At 39.9% G+C, this 17,260-nt stretch overlaps 2 protein-coding genes across 3 annotated transcripts in view; one reads left to right on the plus strand and one right to left on the minus strand.

The window, feature by feature from the left end:
- Positions 1-7,921, plus strand: part of dcst2 (DC-STAMP domain containing 2) — a 20,474-nt gene extending 12,553 nt beyond the window's left edge. Inside the window, exons 12-17 of the mRNA XM_034610616.1 lie at positions 458-558; positions 1,309-1,457; positions 1,927-2,045; positions 5,784-5,877; positions 6,309-6,494; positions 6,652-7,921. Of these exons, the coding sequence (XP_034466507.1) occupies positions 458-558; positions 1,309-1,457; positions 1,927-2,045; positions 5,784-5,877; positions 6,309-6,494; positions 6,652-6,781 (779 nt within the window). The 3' untranslated portion in view covers positions 6,782-7,921. The remainder of the gene's footprint in view (positions 1-457; positions 559-1,308; positions 1,458-1,926; positions 2,046-5,783; positions 5,878-6,308; positions 6,495-6,651) is intronic.
- Positions 7,922-10,024: 2,103 nt separating this feature from the next.
- Positions 10,025-13,601, minus strand: LOC117776575 (macrophage mannose receptor 1-like). 2 transcript variants are annotated; one of them, XM_034610621.1, is made up of 6 exons: positions 13,570-13,601; positions 12,101-12,146; positions 11,180-11,536; positions 10,526-10,915; positions 10,326-10,423; positions 10,025-10,195 (listed from the first exon to the last, which is right to left on the minus strand). In XM_034610621.1, the coding sequence occupies exons 2-6, from the start codon at positions 12,135-12,137 to the stop codon at positions 10,076-10,078; spliced, it is 1,002 nt and encodes a 333-aa protein (XP_034466512.1). In that variant the 5' UTR covers positions 12,138-12,146; positions 13,570-13,601; the 3' UTR covers positions 10,025-10,075. The 2 variants fall into 2 exon arrangements, with proteins under 2 accessions (XP_034466512.1, XP_034466511.1); XM_034610620.1 differs by lacking the exon at positions 13,570-13,601 and having other exon boundaries at positions 12,101-12,204.
- Positions 13,602-17,260: the final 3,659 nt, after the last annotated feature.

Consider the following 17,260-nt stretch of genomic DNA (forward strand, 5'->3'; position numbering starts at 1 on the left):
GCTAACATGTTCTAATTGATCTCTTCTTTCATGTCTTTGATTTTATTGATTTTATTGTAAAGCACTTTGAGCTGCATTTTATGTATGAAAGGTGCTGTATAAATAAATGTATTATTATTATTATATACAGAATTTTAACATAAAATAAAAATAAACCTAAAATCTATCTCATCAGAAAGTCACAGAAAGTTAAAAATCAAAGTGCAGAAAAAGATTTGAAAGAATTTAATTTAATAATCATTAAACAAAACAAGTTTTGAACCTTTAAATAAGAGATTTATCAATAACACATAAAAACACACTGTATCCATAAGCTATAGAGATATAAATACAACACACACACAGATAATCACTGAATCTGTAGTCTGCTCAGGAGCCTTTGAGCAAAGTATCAAACCTGCAGCTGCTCACTGTGACCTGGTTCCACTGGTCTCACTGGTTCTGGTCTGTGTTGCAGGGTTCCTGCTGGGCCTGACTCTGCTCGTCTCTCTGATTGGAGGCTTTGTCCAACGCTGCCGACGACTCATCTGTGCTTCATATCATCCAGGGAGAGAGCAGGTACGCACGCACGCACGCACACTGATAGATTTGATAACAACACCAACCGTCTCCTCTGGTTCTTCATCCATTGTTTCACTTATTGTTGTTATGAGTCTGTTGACCAATCAGAGGCAGCATGCCAGTCTGTCAGTCAGCATCACAGCAAAACACCAGCTGCACTTCTCCACTCATAATTACAAACACATTTATGAAACTGAGTTTTATTAAAGAGAAATCTTCACTAATAAAAACCAAAGTCATGAAGGTTCATTACATCGACTGCAGAAAAAAATTATGTGAGAATATAAACCAGGAAGGACGATGCCAGACAATAGGAAGTGGAAATATGTCTCCTCACGCTGCACATTACATCAGAGACACATATATGTATGAGTATATACATGCATATATGTACATGCACATGAGACCTGAAACACATCAGACCTGCAGACCTTGACCCACTCTCAGTTCATTACATTTATCTAAATACAAACCCAGTGATCTCATAAAGCACAGAAGTTAAATAATGTGACACTAACACATGTAAAAACAGTTTGTCTTCACATCACTGAAACAATCTGCACAACAAACACCAGAACTGATTCATTCAGAGGAAATGTGCTGAACAGTGCCTTGCTCAGAGTCTCCTCAGCAGCAGTGTTGGTCAGAGTCTGTAAATAAAAACCTCTGCTGATTGTTAGAGGAGGAAGGAAACATGATTCTAGTGAGTTGTGTAATTGTTTTTGTTGTAATTTACGTGTTCATCAGGAGAGGGCACAGTTCCTCCATCAGCAGATCTTTAGTCAGAGGACGGCGGAGGGGGAAGCTCTTAGGAAGTCTGCAGTCCGAAACCTGGCAGAGGAGGAAGGAGGAGGTGAAGGTGGAAGAGGGAGTCGACTACGAACCTTCCTGCTCAGGTACAAACATCTACACAACCAGACTGAAGTTACATACATCAGGAGCAACACAAAGATTCAATTTAAATTTACTAATTGAATATTATAATATATATTATCATGTGATGATGTCAGAGTCACTGCTGCAGAGTGACAGACTTATTGTTAGTAAGTGTAACTTGATGGAAACTGTATTGGTTAAGACACTATACTGCGGCCAACCACCAGGAGGCGACAGAGATGATTTTGCTCTAGTTTTGGTAGCTGTCATGTCGCCCATCTGTATTAGCACTGAGGTCCCAACCAAAACATTTCTATCATCTGATGTCTCAAAGAATTTCGTGTGTGTGTGTGTGTGTGTGTGTGTGTGTGTGTGTGTGTGTGTGTGTGTGTGTGTGTGTGTGTGTGTGTGTGTGTGTGTGTGTGTGTGTGTGTGTGTGTGTGTGTGTGTGTGTGTGTGTGTGTGTGTGTGTGTGTGTGTGTGTGTCAGGTTACCTGGGGGAGCTCACCTTCTGGGTCTATCGTCACCCGTCACATGTCTGGCCTGTGGAGAGGTGGTGAAGTCAGAGGACAACAATATGGTCGTCTGTCACTTCGCACATTGTGCAGGTGAGACGATAACATGACCGCAACACAAACAGATCCAAATGTTCTAAAAGAAAAGACAGAGATTTAGATGTAAAAACACATAATAATATGTTGGTTTTACAACTAGATAGAAATGAAGAGTTAACACCGGAACAGAAAAGAGGAATTTCTCCTGGTGGTGTGTTTGTGGAGGAGCTGATTCAACAGAGTCTGAGGAAATATAACTTCCGCTAAATGACTCATTTTAATCTGGTTCTGTAAGGAATTGGAGAAAAGCAGGACTCAAACGCAGGAGCCAGTAAAATATGGAAAGACGTCCTTTAATAAGGCAAAAATAACACTACTAAAGAACAAGATACAAAAGAAAGTAGGGTCCAAAAGAAACTAGGTTAAAAGAAACAAAATAAAACTGAAAAAACATTATAAACACTGGGAACAAGACAAAGGGAAGCACAGAGACTTCTAAACACAAGGGAGGATGATTGAACAGGTGAAACACACGAGGAACAGATACAGACGATCACGGGGACGGGAAACAGGACAAAGGCAGGAAATAAAGCTACAGACACACCAGGAGCAACCTTTCTAAATAAAACAGGAAACTGAGAGCTGAGAAAATCCCCAAACTCTTCATCTCAGAGCAATGAAAGGGTTCCTCCTCTTTTCTTTATTGTTTGAGTGAATGTTTTATTGTTAATCACAGAAGAAGCTTAGGTAACGAGCTTCTTCAGTTGGTGTGAGGGAGAGAACTTAGAATGACAACCCCTGTGCTGAAATATGACGCTGGATGCAATTATAAGCAGAACTAAAATCAATAAAAAGTAGTCTTACTAAAGATTTTGCCCCCTCTAAGTGTGATCCAGTCATATTTAGTAAAGTGCATCGTCAACACACCTGCATGACCTGTAAGCAAAGTGGAGAGGATCCAACTCTGCTTGGACTTCATTCATTAGTACCTCCTTCACAATTTTCTCTAGTGTTTTCATCGCAAGGGAGGTAAGCGCCACAGGCCTCTAGTCATTTGAGGATTTTGGAGCTTTATTTTCCATCAGGGCCCGGACGTTCCCTTTCTTTAACTCCCTGGAAAAGTCTAACAACTTTGTCCCTGTTAACCTCTATGCTATCCTGCCCATCATTGTTAAAAACTGCCAGCTCCTTACTAAAATCATGGATGTTAAAACGATTATAAAATTACTTAAGATCATTAGAGAGGTCAATATCAGATTTGCATGGAAGGAAATTACACCCTTGTTGGACTGCAACCCCATCATTGACTTAACACCATCCCATGTGCGCTATGAATTTCCAGCACTGAGCATGTTCAATCAATCAATCAATCAATCAAGCTGTATTAGTATATCCCATATTCACAAATCCCAGTTTGTCTCAGAGTCTTTAACAAGGTGAGACGTCCTCTGTCCTTAACCCTCAACAAGAGTCAAACTACTAAAACCTTTAACAGGTAAAGAAGGTAGAAACCTCAGAGACACATGTGAGGATCCGTCTCCCAGGACGGACACAAGTGAACAGATGTCACGTGGAACAGAGAACATCAGAGAGATCAGAGTATTTACAGCTTTGATTAGAATAAACACTTTGTAGTAGAACTGAAGGTCAATGAACTGATGGATTATTGTCAGTAATGGTCGAGTATCTGAGGAGAAATGTTATATATCAAGCAGTGTAGTTGTGATCATAGTCCACGGTCAGCAGCCACCTTGATCGTGGTCCACCACCATTATCAGATGCCAACACGATAAAGGATCCACCATTATTATCACGATCAGCCAGCACGATACAGAATCCGTCATACTGGATCTACCATTACGATCACAAAGTCTGATACGCGATCCACAGATCATAATCCACGATGTGGCCGCAGCCGCGACCCTTGATCTGCGGATCTAGGTTCTCCACCTTTTCTTCATAGATGTGTTTAGCCAGTTTAATTTCCTTTTTATTTTGCTTCTGTAGTTCTCTGTATTGAGTTAAATCACCCTGGTTGAAACTGATGTTCTGCTGATTAATCGTATTTTTAACTATTTTGAGACCCATGGCTTATTATTGTGAAGAATACAGATGGATTTCTTGAGGATGATGAACTCCTCAGAAAACGTAATATATGCAGATATTGTCTCAGTAAGTTCGTCCAAATCATCACAGGCCTCTGTCAACAAGTCCCACTCTGTGAGACTATAGCAGTCCTGAAGGCGTTGGATAGAGTCCTGTGACCAGACCGGAACTAACCGTCGTTCCGGCTTGAGTTTCTTCAGGACCGATTTATAGTGTGGGACCCAATGAAAACAGTGAAGTGGTCAGAAGTGCCGAGAGGAGCTCTCCAGAGGGATTTAAAAGCTCCTTTGACCGAGCCATAACAAAGGTCAAGACATTTCGTAAACCGAGTAGGACATGTTACATACTGATCCCATAACAAAGTTCAGAGCGTCCGGTGCTAACGGTCCTTGCTATGGTCTGAGTTGCCACATCCACATCAGCCTTTGGGTGAATGTAAACAAGTGTGACAAATAATTGGGGAAATTCCCTTGGCAGATTAAAGGGTCTTAGGGATACAGACAATAGTTCGATATCGGGGGTGCACAGAGTCTCCCTGATGACCACAGTGTTACACCAGGACTTGTTGACATATAGACAGACACCTCCACCGAGTGACTTACCGGTCACCGAGGGGTCTCTGTCAAGGTGAAAGGGAACTCCAAAGCCGTCTATTTCCAGGTCGGAAAGTTGATCATGATCTTTAAGCCATGTTCCCATGAAAGCCAGGAGACAGGCACTTCTATACTCCTCCAGGAACTTCACACTTGCTTGAAGTTCTTCAAATTTGTTGCGAAGTGATTGAACATTGGCCAGGATGACAGTGGGAAGGGGTATTACGGCTCCTCGTCTTCATCCTGAGATCTTTGTGTTCTTCCAGTTTCACGTCCGTCACGTGTTAGAAACCTCATCAACACGTCCACTCGCTCTCTGGGAAGCTTCCACACATTGTCCTGCTGTTTCCTCACATGGACTCACTCTGACATGTTACACACATTTTACTAAGAGGCTGCAGGAGAAGATCCAGAACATGTCCAGAGACACTGACTCAGACATTTGTTCTCACAGACAGAACCTCCAGAGCATTTCAGGAACATCATGACCAACCCTCTGACCAGCAGGGGGCGACTCCACTTGTAGTTTCTATAGAAGTCAATGAGAAAGTGACTCTACTTCTCTCTTTATAACGTCGGTAAACATTAAGGAGTTTATGTCTCAATCTCTAGTTTCAAGTCTTCTTCGAACAGCTGATGTTCATTGAGATAATTTAGAGTCAAACCGACCATAAAGCACCGGATGTGTTGGGGAGGATACCACAGTGTGATTGAAAGCTAGTACCATCCAATGGGTGCAGGTGGAAGGTGAGGGTGGGCGTGTCATCGAGCACTCAGTCGGGCTCCACCCCCTAATCCTCTAAATATGGTTACTTCTGGTTTTAAAAAAACAAGATGGCAAAATGTGAAACTGAGGCTTCAGAACAGCAGCTCTCAAACCAACGGGTGACGGTTTATAGTTGTTTATGTTGTTTCTCACATTTATGTTTTTGTTGATTGAGTTTAAAGTAATTTTTTCATTATTTTGTATAAAATTCTTTACATATAGAAAATGATCAATCTTCTGCTCTGTGTCATATTTTATCAAACCTTTTATGGGACAAGTCGTTCCAGCTCTGCTGAGTATTTATTAGCTGCTGTGTTGTTTTTTCAGGCGTATACTGTCGGCCATGTTTCCACAGTTTAAGAAACATGTGTGTTGTCTGCATGCGACCTCTGACCTTCCAGGACGACAGCGAGGAGGAGCTGTGAGTAGCCACAGTTATCACGAGGGCTCATATCATGTAAATGTATGAATGTTGTGTTATTTCATCATCTTGATGTATAGCCACAAACAAAAACTGCTGACTTGGATTCAAAACTGCTGATTCACACTTTGATATTAGTGACTTCAGGCTTAAATGATGCTGAATCATATTTTGTCATTGATGAATCATACTTAAAATATTGCTGATAGCTAACCCAGGGTGAAATATTGCTGAGTCATCAATCAGTGTTGCCCAGTCTGGGTACATTTTGCTGAGTCATACATCAAAAAAATAGACTGATGTGTGAATTTCCCTGGTCATGTTTCAGTATTGCTGACTCATTCTTATATATTACTGAGTCATACTTGGATATTGCTGATTCAGTGTTGGATAAAATGCTGAGTCAGACTGAGATCAATCTGTTTTCTCAGAGACTCCAGTGATGACGAACAACGGAGTCTGTGTTCAGCAGCTCTGAACTCACGTCACGTCACCGACACATGGATGACGAGGAGGGTCGCCGCAGCAACACGACGAGGACGGACTGAGCGTTCAGAGGGTGGAGACAGAGCGAAGGACGACGGAGGACACAAAGTTAACTCTGACTCTGAGCTCAGGTACGACTTTTACTGTTGATCTGATCACTGATTCATTATTGACCGAAGTTGTGTCTCTTGGTACAAAAGTATAAATAAAAACATAAATATAAAGAAAACCATAACAAATGTCATTAAATGCTTTGATTGTGTTTTTTCCCACTCTAACCTCTGTCAGTGAAGCAGACATGACCTACCAGTACCAAACTGGGTCAGATGAGTCCGACAGCGACGCCTGCTTCCAATCCACCCCCACAACAATCAGCACATGCCAGGATGAGGCCATTGTCACGGTCCTCAGTCACTGAGGACCGTGACAAGGAGTTTGACAGGAGTTTGTGGATTTATCAGCTGAATCTGAAGCTGTTAACATCTGTTAAACATCTGTAAACACCTGTAACCACTTACACACATCTGCAGACCGTAACAGAGCATTTAATAGCTACAGATGTGGTGGAGACCCACAAATACACACATATACACACAGACACAAACACATCAGTACTTCCTGTAGTTACAGTATCACAGTGACATCGTTGATCCTCATTGATCATCTTTATATTGACTCAGATAGTTGAGTCCATTTGTTCTCAACATGTCGGGTTAGGTCCTCACATCTTCTACCATCACTGACAGTTACTCCTCAGTTCATCTGCTCCCTTCATCTCCATCAGACATTATGTATAAACACTTTAAACATGAAGTTACAAACTGGTTCTTCTCATGTAGTGAATCCTGTTGATGTGTTCAGTTCCATCAGCATCTGTTGGACTTGTGTCCTGGGAGAGGATCCTCACATGGGACTGAGCTTTATTCACTGATCACTAAGTTAAGATCAGAGGAAGTTGCTCCTTATTAACATCTGTGAGTGAATATGAGACAAATAAAATGTGATTGATTGATTGAGAGAACCTGAGGCGTCCACTCTGACATGGAGCTCAGATCAGCTGCAGTTTCTCTCTCTCCACAGTGACGCCCGGGTTCACATCCCGGTCGTTTCTGATTCCAAGTGAAGTGATGAGGTCTTTGTGTTTGTTTTGTGTCTGTGGAGGTAGCAGGGAGAGCACCTTCACCTGGACCAGAGGATCAATCAGTGCAGGTGAGAGCTGTTAGCTCATTGATCCTCTGATACTAAAGACAGCAGCAAAGCTGCCTCAGAAAGACACAGAAGAACTGAGACGGACACGTGGAGAGACACTCATGAACAGTCACAGAGAGACAGAGCTGAAAAGCTGAGTTGCCAGCAGGACGTGCTGCCATATTTTGAGTTAGTCTGTGAGTTTCTGTTTGGATTAATAAAGTAAATTTAAACCCAAATGGTTTGTCTCTGGCTGCTGTGGTGAGAACCCTGTGGCATGGTCAACCCTAACCCACACTTTAGAAACTCTGTGAACGTAGACGAACAAACAGACTCACACTCTGATTTAATGAAAACTTCTTTTAACAAACTCACCAGTGATATGATTAAACACACATGCATTCTGGGAGTTGTAGTTTGTATCAGTCAGATGAAGGAAGCAGAAGGTGAGTGTGTGTGTGTCATTAATGTTTCTGGGCCGCAGGTAAAGATGGACATCACAATCGCCCCCTGGTGTCTGGCTGCAGTATCGGTCATAAACCTCCTCCATGTTAGCAGATGGGACATGGACCAAACTAAAAAAATCAAAGTAGACTTTAAAAAAATGTTTGTCAAAGATGGTTATTGGTCATTTTAGGTAGTTCTTATCTCACTGATGTTCAGGTGGTTTAAGAGCTCATATGGTGGCAAACATCGCCCCCTGTTGGAAATATTGAAAAAATAAAAATCGTAGGCTGTTAAAGCAAACAGCGACTGCAGCTTTTACAGGAAAATCCTCCTGTGACATGTTTGGGGCCTTGACCTTCTTTCATTGATTATGGATTATTGGTTACTGGTCATTAATTATTGATGACAGCAGCTGACTGTTGTTGTCCAGTACTCAGACCTGGAGCTGGCCATCAACACGCTGGTCACAGAGGTTCATCAAGCTGCAGACGATGGGTCGACCATGAACTCAAATCATATTCAAGGGCAATTTTAACGTCAAGCTGTGATTGGATGAATTTTAATTGAACAATTAATAAAACTGTTGTAAAACTGCCCCACACTGGAGGAGACCCATGTAGTGGAGGTGCTGCCCTCCAGTGATCACTGACTCTAACTGCGGCTCCTGCCTCATATTCTCACACACACACACTAACTGTGTCCATGTGTCTCTATGCAGATTGGCTGACGGACAGATGGTGGACAACAATGAGGGTCTGGCTCAGGTTCTGCAGCAAATGGACATTATGAGCAGCGAGAACAGATAGATAGATGGACAGATGTAGAGATGTAGAGTCGTAAAGATGCACAATGTCCACTTAGTTTTTATTGTGTAATGTATGTGACTGGTCATAATAATCAGTGTGTCTGAATGGGAATTTTATTGTGAAGGGTCACTGACGGAAGTTGTTCTGTTTTGGCAGTGACGTGTTGACTAGTTGTGAAAAAGTCAACGGACATTATTGTCTTGGTTCAAGAACATTATTTATGTCCTTATACTATTACCTCAGTATAGGTGAAGTAAACTCTCGGCTACATTTATAATGGTTAATAGGAAGAGAGAGAGAGAGCGACAGTGAGGGGGGGGGGCAGTGGTCAGAAACCGAAAGTAAACAAGGATTTCTCCTCTAGCTGGGGTTAGGGTTAGGGGTTAGGGTTAGGGGTTAGGGTTAGGGGTTAGGGTTAGGGGTTAGGGGTTAGGGTTAGGGGTTAGGGTTAGGGGTTAGGGGTTAGGGTTAGGGTTAGGGGTTAGGGGTTAGGGTTAGGGGTTAGGGGTTAGGGTTAGGGTTAGGGTTAGCTGTGAACTCCTCGGACAGAGTTTTTCAGCGTTGGTGGAAATAAGGCTGTTACGTCAGTTCCCTCTACTCAACGTTTCAGTGGCTGGCAAGAGGCAGGACACCATAGTTAGATATCATAGTTTTATTTACAATTTTTATGGTTATGAAATCGTGACGTTATGAAACCGCTGATATCGTAAAATCGGTTAATCGCGACATCAATAGCCGGAGGCATATAAAGTTCATATTTTTTAATGGGGCTGTTAAAAATCAAACTTGGGAACAAATGAAACTCTAATTTTATTAAAAACAACAATTTAAATTTATCACAGTATTTTACACGTGAATAGAAACTAAAATATGTGAAAAAAGTCGAAAGACAATATTTTGGTCAAAATAAACATGAATAATATTTTTTATTTAGATCATTCCATTGGTCATCTCAAAATGTTTATTAAAGTGAATCAATAGAAATCATCAGTGTGATTTCCTAGTCATGTGTTCAATTATGTTACTTTCAAAGTGAAATACTCCTTTTCAAATTAAATAATAATGGTTTTTTTTTAAATCACAGCTCCTTTAGTAGTTTTGAATTTTGAATAAATATTGTATATATGTTTATAAGTTATATCCTGTCAAATTGATCATTTGGAATTGTTTTAAATTTTGAACAAACAGATTAAACATTGAACACAAACTTCAATTAAAGTGGATTTTATCAAGAAAATCAACACACAAAGAAGCAAATCAATAAACTGAGTCTAAACACATTTCTCCTCACAGTCACCAGGAGGCGCACTCTCCTCTCTGTGGAAGACATTGTCCCTCCATCTGAGCTTCACCTCCTCACTGATCCCTCCTTCCTCCAGCTTCTCCTTCAGCTGAAACATACATTATCATTACATGATCAGACTGAGTGTAATGTGATTACATTCAAATTACTGTAACTTCATCATGAAAGCAACTGTGACAGACACAACGTCTCTCCGATGAAGTCATGTGACCTCTGACCTGCCGCAGGATGGCGTCTTGTAGCGTTGGGTCGTTCACGTCTGTGGATCCTGAGCTCAGACGAACCGTCACCGACCTCAGCACCGAGGCTCTGATGTCTGTACAAATACAACACATATTCATAATCATATGAATAAACACATACCTCGTCTCTGAAGGAGGCGGGACCTGAATCAGCTGACCCTGTGATGAAGACTCACCTGAGTGACACAGGAAGTCATGTTTCTCGCTGCAGGATCGACTGAACCAATCAGCTGATGATGACTTTACATCCATCACCACACAGTCTTTACTCTCATCAGGCTGCTTAATCGCCCACTGACTGTAGGGGGCGCTGCTCTGATCAGACCACTTCCAGAAGTCTCTGTACAAACCGATCCAGGCCATTGGGACAGAGACACCTCCCCCGCTCCCCTCATCGCTCTCTTTCTCATGTGCTCCTCCTGTGACGTTCTGCAGGAGTCTGGAAACGTCCTGGTTCTCCTGCTGAGTCTTGATGCTGCTCAGGTCCGAGTACGTGGAGCGACAGAACGTCCGAGCATCCGACCAGGTCATCAACTGCTTCTCCAGGATGTGATGTTCACCTGCAGCTGATTACATAAATCAGCTGTTTACCTGATGAAACATCAGCTGATTGATATCATTGATATATAAAAGCATTCTGATTGGACCGCTGTGGTTCTGGTTGTCTTTGCTCAGGACTGTTTTTAAATTTAAGTCACCTTTTCTTAAAATTATCAATGAATTATTTTCCTCTGTTAATCAATAATCAATCAAACATCTGAGGCTTCAGCTCACGCAGAGAGGGGGCAGTCATGTCCCCTGGAGTTGAGCTAAACTCTATTTAAACTCACCACTGTAGCATGTGAAGAAGCTTTGAGCTCCACAGTCGCTGACGGACCAGATTCCGAGAGCAGATATGGTCACACACTTCCCATCTCCCGGCTCATTCGAGGCCCAGCCGGTGAAGCTGTTGTCAAGCTGAGCATCCTTGTCATCCTGGGACCATTTCCAGGAGGTGTGGTAGAGTCCGATCCAGAACTTCCCGTTTCCAGCCACCTGCTGGGCGTCGGCATTGTTAGTCTGGTCCAGGATGGTGGCGAGGTCATTGAACGTGTCTCTGCAGTAACTCTGAGCTTTGGCCCAGGTCTCCTTCTGATCAATGGCATGAAAACGCCTGATGATATAGTCGGTGTGAACATGACACCAACCTGAGAGACGACACAGGAGACAGTGAGGACAGACTCAACTAATGAAGACAATGAGAAATGTTCTGCAGGTTCTGTCTGTGAGAACAAATGTCTGAGTCAGTGTCTCTGGACATTTTCTGGATCTTCTCCTGCAGCCTCCTAGTAAAATGTCTGTAACATGTCAGAGTGAGTCCATGTGAGGACACAGCAGGACAATGTGTGGAAGCTTCCCAGTGAGCGAGTGGACGTGTTGATGAGGTTTCTAACACGTGACAGACATGAAACTGGAAGAACACAAATATCTCAGGATGAAGAAGAGGAGCCGTACACGTAGAAGACGAAGACGTCAACTTGGAAACACGAGGAGGTTCCAGAGCTTTTGGTGATGAGGGCCGACGCCGGTGAGGGTGAGATGTAAACAACAACACTGAGTTTTGTTATGGTTGACATTTAAAAAAAAACTTGGACATTGAAGACAACCTGTGTTGTATCTGTGGACCATATGGACTCATCTGAGACATCTGAGACATCTGAGAGAACAGATTTGGGACATAAAAGTGAGTGGAATTAGATGAGATCACGAACCTGAGATCAGCAGGAAGATCACACATCGTCTTGTCATGACTCTGAGCTGAAAGACAGAAGACATCAGATGAGTGGAAGTGTCTGTCCTTCTGACCGTCTGTCTCTCTGCAGGAAGTCAAAGTTACTTTCTTTCTCTTTGTTGAACATGTTTCAGATGAGCGTGGGGTCCCACAGGTTTGATTCTTGGTCCACTACTCTTCTCTCTCTTTATGCGTCTGTTTTGACTAAAGGATTTGAATCATGGTGCAGATATTTTCTTTATGTCGACGACACTCAGTTTTATATATATATATATATATATATATATATATATATATATATATATATTTATTTATCTTTAAAGCACATTTTGGGATCTGATGTGTTCCACTGATTTACCGTGACCTCACTGATCCTTCTCAGTGTGACAAGTATGACAGCAGAGGTTATAGATGTACAGGTTATAGATGTACAGGTTATAGATGTTGTACAACGTCAACCTCGTATAAAATCTTCAATAAACTTTTATGCTTTTTTTATCTCTTTTAAACTTGTCTTGATTTTTTATCTTCATGTGTTTTCACCTGTATCATCTCTTTATCTCCCAGTGATATTTTATTTTCACATAGGGTTAGTGTTCATTCAAATAATATTTTCTCTTCAAGAATCTTTATTTCTGTTTCCTTCTATTACAAAGAACGTTGAGCTGCGTATTATGCTACGAAAATATATGTGTGTGTGTTTATTGAGAGAATAGGACGAGAGGATGAAATCCCTTGGGTCTTCTGCACAATTTAGGTTAACAACTACCAGAAGATGTTAGTAGGTGTTAGTGGCCACCAGCGGATGTTAGGGACATAACTGTGCACATTAGCGCTATCAAGTGTTTTGGGCTTTAATCAATGATACAGGCCGACTGGCTACTGGCTTGTATGGCAGAACTATGAAAGCCATGTGGCCGCTCAGTACATCGGACATCGTTACCTCTTTGCCTTTTTAAACTAAACACTTTCCCTTTTTGAACATAGGACAAGATGGAGAATACGTAATGTACGTTCTGCCGCACTAATTAATGCTTACCGCCAGTTGATGTAATCGTTTGTTAGTGACCACCAGCGGATGTTAGCGTATTATGCTATGAAAATAAACGTGTGTGTATATATATATATGTATGTATATATATATATGTGTATATATATATACATATATATATACTGTATATATATGTGTGTGTGTGTATGTGTATATAACATTTATTGTTGTAAATTTTGAACATTCAGCTCTGACCAGCCACACATGTTAGATCAGATAAAAGAACAAACAATGAACCAACTAACAAGTGCAGGTTAGTTATCGTGTATCTGATATTAATAATAATAATAATAATAATAATAATAATAATAATAATAATAATAATAATAATACACATCAGACATGTTTGTTATCTGAGTAACTGATGATGAAATCAATTCAATTCATGTGAAACTCACCTCAGTCAGAATCCATCAACTGTTTATCAGTAAAGTGTGGCTCTTTTATAAATGTCCTCCTCCTCCTCCTCCTCCTCCTCCTCCTCCTCCTCGGCAGCAGAGCAGTGCATAATTACAGTCAATTTGTGTAAAATGATCATCTGTGAATTCAAAGAGAAAATGTTTCAGTCAAATAAAGAAACTGAGTCCAGATGTAAAACAAAAGATCAGGTGATATACAGATTTTATACAGGTTATATATTCATCATATACAGATATACACAGGTGATATACTGGCTATATATTAATTTCAAACAGGTTATAAACCGATTGTATATTTATGATTTTTAAGTTATATACAGGTCACAAACAGGTTATATATACATTATATCTGGGTTAAAGATAGGTGTTAAATAGATTATATGTTGTTATAGATGTTACAGAGGTTATAGATATTATAAAGTTTGGATATGTTACAGAGCTTATTTATAGGCTGTAGGTGTTATGCAGGTTATATAGCTATCCTTAATAGAGGTCAAACATGTTATAAATGTTATACCTAGATTATAGATGTTATATATTTAGATATATATATGTAGGGTACAGATGTTACATATGTAACGTACAGGTTGTAGTTACAACCAGACTTCTTGATACACAACATGTCTCCTCACATCTTCTACCATCACCGACAGGAACTCCTCAGTTCATCTGCTCCTTCATCTCCATCAGACATGTTCTTATATCTATAAGTTATTATCTTATGAGTAATAGGCAGGTGGACGATATATGATAACTAGATGAACTGGTTTATGTTACATATGTTATATGTTATATAGCTTATAGATGTTATGTTTAGCATAAAGCTATATATAAAGCTCATGGATTATATATATAGCTTATAAATGTTAAATATAGCATAAAATTGCTATATATAGCTTGCAGATGTTATATATAGGTTATGATGTTATATATAGTTTATTTATCTTATAAATATTATATATAGCTATAGATGTTATATATATAGGGTATACATTTTATGAGGGTGATAAAGGTGTGGTATCAAGTCTCAGGAACCTTCTGCTGATTTCCTCTTCCTTTTTTATGTGTTTAGTTTTTATTCTCTGATTTTCTCCTTGAAAACTTTTAATAAAAACATGAAATAATTAAGATCTTTATTCTTCTGTTTGTTTTGTTTTTATTCATTGATGTAACTTTTAATGTTATTTGATTTAACACAGATGAGGTGAGTTTTTCTATAACTTCACCTCAGGGACTCGAGCAGGTAATTTGACTAATGTTGTTAGTTAATTGTAAAATTATCGAAATGAGGGAAAGTTCCAAACAAATCACAGTCCGACAAAATTTTATATTCAAATCTTATTTGTGTTCCGACCTTTTCAAACTAAAACCTTCAGATGTGACGAACACAGCAGAGATTAATTTAGGAAGTAGATTACAAAAAAAAACATGTATGAAGAAGAAGAAAAAGGAAAAAAGACTTTAAGAAAATAAACAGATAAAGAAAAGAGGAGAAGTACATACTCCGCTCCGGCAGGAGGCGGTACGCTCCTCAAAGATTATATCGCACTTCTTTATAAAAGCCAAAGAAGAAGAGAAGGAGGACAGAGACAGAAGAAGAAATAGCGGAAATGAAAACATCACGTTTCTTTACTTTCTACAAAATTTCATCTTTGACTTTTATCTTGTTCCACTTTGATGAAAAAACACGGAAGTGAAGGTGAGTCCGAGAAGCGGATTGACAGGAAATACCGCGAGTGTTGTATCGATGTTGTCGGAAGGATAGGATTAAATGAAACTATTTCATTTGCTTTGTCACTTTACTTTTATTAAATAGTGTTGGTTGGTCTCAGGACCTTTCCTATTTGTCGTATTAAAGACGGTTATGAATAAAAAACAAAGGGTTAACCCTCAAACTAAAGGAGGAAGATCTCCAAAGCAGCACCGACAAGAACTGGTCTGACCAAAGAAGGTTGGAATGAGACAAACAAGACTGAAAGTGTGTTTTCATTTATTTTTATCTTGTGTTAAGATAGTTCAGAAAAGTTGGAAAGATATTCACAGATTCGGACTTCCCGGATCAATAAGTCATAAGCGAAACGTTGTTGAAGAACCATCGCTGCATAATTCCCACCGTAGTAAGGTGGACAACGGGCTACAGGCCAGTTTTCATCAGTATGATTCGTCCTCCGTGATGGACACAGGACATTGGTGTCTCTGTACAGGCTGTGAGACGAGTGCGCAGGGACCGTCTACAAAGTGCACCACCGAAAAGAGATATTACACAAATATTCAATAACTTCACTGTAATACTGTATATTCTCACCAAAACCATGTCACAGGTCCAGGGTCTCCTGCTGGCTATGCTACAGTACTTAGTTTGGAAAATTTCTTTCGTTTTAATGGTCTTAAAGTTGTTTAAGAACGTGTATTGACACCAACTACACATCAAACACAAGGAGACCCTTGATGGTTATGCAATACAAACGGAAAATGTATTTCTCAATTTTGTTGAATTTTAATCAGAATCTCTTCAACATTGGAGCCATGTAAGAATGTGCCATATTTGTTTTCCACAAACCAGAACCTAATGTTATTTCATATTTTCATGAATAGACGTGCAAAAATGACTCAGACACATAATCCATTTTATCCATCTAAACTACTTCTTCTGGAAAGGCTGAACGTTTGGTGTAGGAGCCCTTCCCAGGGGTCAGTAGTTGAAAAGTGGGTTTCACGCTGAACAGTTTATTGTTTCATTACAGTCCCACAATCAAAACATTTTATCGAAATAATTAGTTGTGAACCTCCCTTTGTTTTTATGACCAATAAGCGAGATCATATAGAATCACTTTTGACAGGTGTTGTCCAACTAAGTACTGTAGCATATCCAGCAGGACTCCCTGGACCTGTGACGTGATTTTGGTGAGAATATACAGTATTACAGTGAAGTTATTGAATATTTTCCATAATAAATATTTCCCAAAATTATACGAAACACCATTTCCCCAAACTAAGTACTGTAGCATAGCCAGCAGGAGACCCTGGACATGTGACATGGTTTTTGAATATTTGTGTAATATCTCTTTTTGGTGTTGCACTTTGTAGACGGTCCCTGCGCACTCGTCTCACAGCCTGTACAGAGACACCAATGTCCTGTGTCCATCACGGAGGACGAATCATACTGATGAAAACTGGCCTGTAGCCCGTTGTCCACCTTACTACGGTGGGAATTATGCAGCGATGGTTCTTCAACAACGTTTCGCTTATGACTTATTGATCCGGGAAGTCCGAATCTGTGAATATCTTTCCAACTTTACTGAACTTGTTAAGATAATACTAGAGTGCATATTCATGTGTTTGTTGATGAAGGTTTTCATCCTTAAGTTAAGACACCAGTGGTATCAGCTTATAACAAGTATGTGTTGTAATCACAGTGAAAGAATGTGAAAGGAGAAGGATTTGTGTTTATTGCATATCTAGATGAAGTATTAGCTCATTTATAAATCAATCATTTAATCATTTGTAATCAATTTGTATTACATTTAATCACTTAATCATTTATCAGGTTTTTTAAAATATTTTTCACACTCATTTATCATTTTATCATAATCGCTTTTGTTGGTCATTTATTCATTTCTATTGTTGTTTACTAATTTTTATTATTATTTACCGGTTTTTAATGTTGTTA

This window comes from Hippoglossus hippoglossus, chromosome 16, assembly GCF_009819705.1.
Source record: "Hippoglossus hippoglossus isolate fHipHip1 chromosome 16, fHipHip1.pri, whole genome shotgun sequence".
Lineage (NCBI taxonomy): Eukaryota > Metazoa > Chordata > Actinopteri > Pleuronectiformes > Pleuronectidae > Hippoglossus > Hippoglossus hippoglossus.